General features: G+C 37.6%; 1 protein-coding gene across 1 annotated transcript in view; it reads right to left on the bottom strand.

Annotated features, from left to right (window-relative positions):
- Window positions 1-2,421, bottom strand: part of MAPDA (N6-Methyl-AMP deaminase) — a 31,389-nt gene that overhangs the window by 5,672 nt on the left and 23,296 nt on the right. The window contains exon 8 of the mRNA XM_019644870.1: window positions 1,267-1,296. Coding sequence (XP_019500415.1) covers window positions 1,267-1,296 — 30 coding nt within the window. The remainder of the gene's footprint in view (window positions 1-1,266; window positions 1,297-2,421) is intronic.

Genomic DNA, 2,421 nt, shown 5'->3' with positions numbered 1-2,421 from the left:
TAAGTCTTTTTAGTCATTCCTGGAAAGGACAGAATGAAAACATATATATATAAAGAGATCTTCAACTACTTCATCCTTCAACATTAGCATTCCCTATGTGAACAATTACATTTCCACTTTATGTTGTGAAAGGACATGGTTAAAGATGAGTTAAAAACATAGCCCTTGTGTATGTATTTTAGTAAATGCTAATTGAACTTCAATAAAATTGAAAAAAAATGAAGTACTAGATAAACGAAATGAAAAAAGGCAAAATACAAGCCCATTTAAATATCATTCTTAGATTCAATAGACAAAATCACTCTCACAAATTGCTGTAAAAATTTTTAAATACTTGTTCTAACAAAACAAGAACAAAAATCACTTTTCTAAAGCCTGTCTTTTAAAAAAAAATCAAAAAATTCTTTTTTCTCTATTAACAGAATGTTTTCCTACTGGTCCAGAAAAAAAAATTCTCTCTTGAGTTCCTCTCTCCTTTTTTTTTTTAACTGGATTACCAGTTTATTATAAAAGATTATGACTTATGAACAGCCAGATCAAGGTATTGTCAATGTAGGAAACATTCAAACCTGTAGAGAATTTTTATAAGTGTTTATCTGAGCCAAACTGATGACATATGCCAGGCAGCAAATTTTCAAATGCTCCGAGCACCTTTCTCCTTGATCCTGCTCAGGTTCAGTGTTTTTCACCCAGGGCACTATAGACATTCTTAAAGTTTGGGTGCTCAAGTCCCCTTCTTCTGGGGAGCTCTGAAACAGCACACTCCTGAGCAGCCTCCTCTAAAATACTCTGGTACCCCAATTCTAAAATGCTTATTTTTGGTGGAAAATCTCTAGTAAAATATAGAAAATTATAAAGAAGGAAAATAAAAATAACCTGTATATATGTATCCTGTTCAGTCATTTAACACTATTCTGAGCATATACCCATGTCATTAAAGTGTCTTTGCAAGTACTTTTAATGGTTGCCTAATATTCCATTAACTTTTATTTAACCATTCCCCTTTTGTTACACACTTAGGTTAACACTCCCCTTTAAATCTCCATTCAAAGAGCAAACTAGCTCCAATAATTGGCANACAGCTCAACCTGGAGCTGGGCTGCCATGAGTTGACGGCATAGGCTGCATCCCCTGTGGCAGTGGGTTGCCATGGGCTACCGTGTGTAGCCAGCAGCCAACGTGAGCGGCCAGCAGCCGCCGTGAGCGGCCGTCCAGAAGCCAGCGACTGATCTGCCTCGCTTGGGAAGAGTGCAATGATGGTGCCAACTTGGGCCAGTGAAGCAATGTCCTCCACAACTAGACCAAAGAACAAAACGACAGCAACTATATTCATATATTCATATGTATATATGAACACAAAACTGTTAAGATCAACTTGGTTGAACTGAAACAGGAGGGGGGACCTTTCATTTTTCATTTATATTTTTCCTTCTATATTATATTTCTCTACACTTGGATTTTCTTCAGGTACATATAACTTTTGTAATTAAAAAATACTTTTAACAAAAATTGTCCAAGATCATAGAACTAGTGAATGGTAGAGAGAAGGGTGAAATCTGGCTCTGACTGACCCCAGGGCTCAGATTCTCTCCACACACACAGTGTGCTCATCTAGCTACGTACATACCACAACCACCATGAAAATGTCTAGCTGTGCTCTTTATCTCCTAGATAGCCTAAAAGGCAAATGATAATAACATGTTGAAATGAAATGGTTTATATCCAGTGGAACAAACAAGAAAAGCAACAGAAAGTAAGGTAAAGAACAGGTTCAGATGCTGTGCACAAAGACCAGAGATGACTGGTCACAGTGACACATGCTGCTGTTTCATGATATTGACCAATTGCTTCAATCAGGCATCGGTTAGGTCAGCTAGAGGCTGTCCTAAGTGTGAAAGGTCTTTTTGATCAGAGTGTGGAAACACAGAACCAAGATTTTAAGTTCTGCCACTAGATAACTAACTCTCTGCTTGTAGTGATGAAAAACATCAGTACTGACAAGAAGCTCCAATTTTTTCCTTGGTCTTTAAATCATGATGCTACTCAGCCTTTATACATTACCTCATCTAATGCTCACAGTAACCCCTTGAGATAAGTAGATTAAGTATTATTTCCTGCATTTAAGAAACAAATCCAAATTCATCAAGTTGTATGTATTAAAAAAGGAAAAGGAAGAAAGTATACCATTTATAAAATGGGGAAAAGTGCAATAGACCCTTGTTTGCCTCACAGAGATGTGCTTAAGAAAGTGACTGTTCTCCAGCCATTATCTGTACATTATCTGTCACCTGCTCATGCTGCCAAGGAGCTGGGGACCGATGAGGGGCAACTGATCTCCCTGCTGAGCCTTATAAAATAATCATGAGCTACTTCCTTTCTTGCCAGTTCATGTGATACATTCAGGTCCCTTTCCCTACGAGG

The sequence above is a fragment of the Hipposideros armiger genome, unplaced genomic scaffold (genome assembly GCF_001890085.2).
Source record: "Hipposideros armiger isolate ML-2016 unplaced genomic scaffold, ASM189008v1 scaffold_92, whole genome shotgun sequence".
Taxonomy (NCBI): domain Eukaryota; kingdom Metazoa; phylum Chordata; class Mammalia; order Chiroptera; family Hipposideridae; genus Hipposideros; species Hipposideros armiger.
The sequence above is the reverse complement of the archived record's forward strand: the minus strand, read 5'-3'. Positions and strand labels throughout refer to the sequence as shown.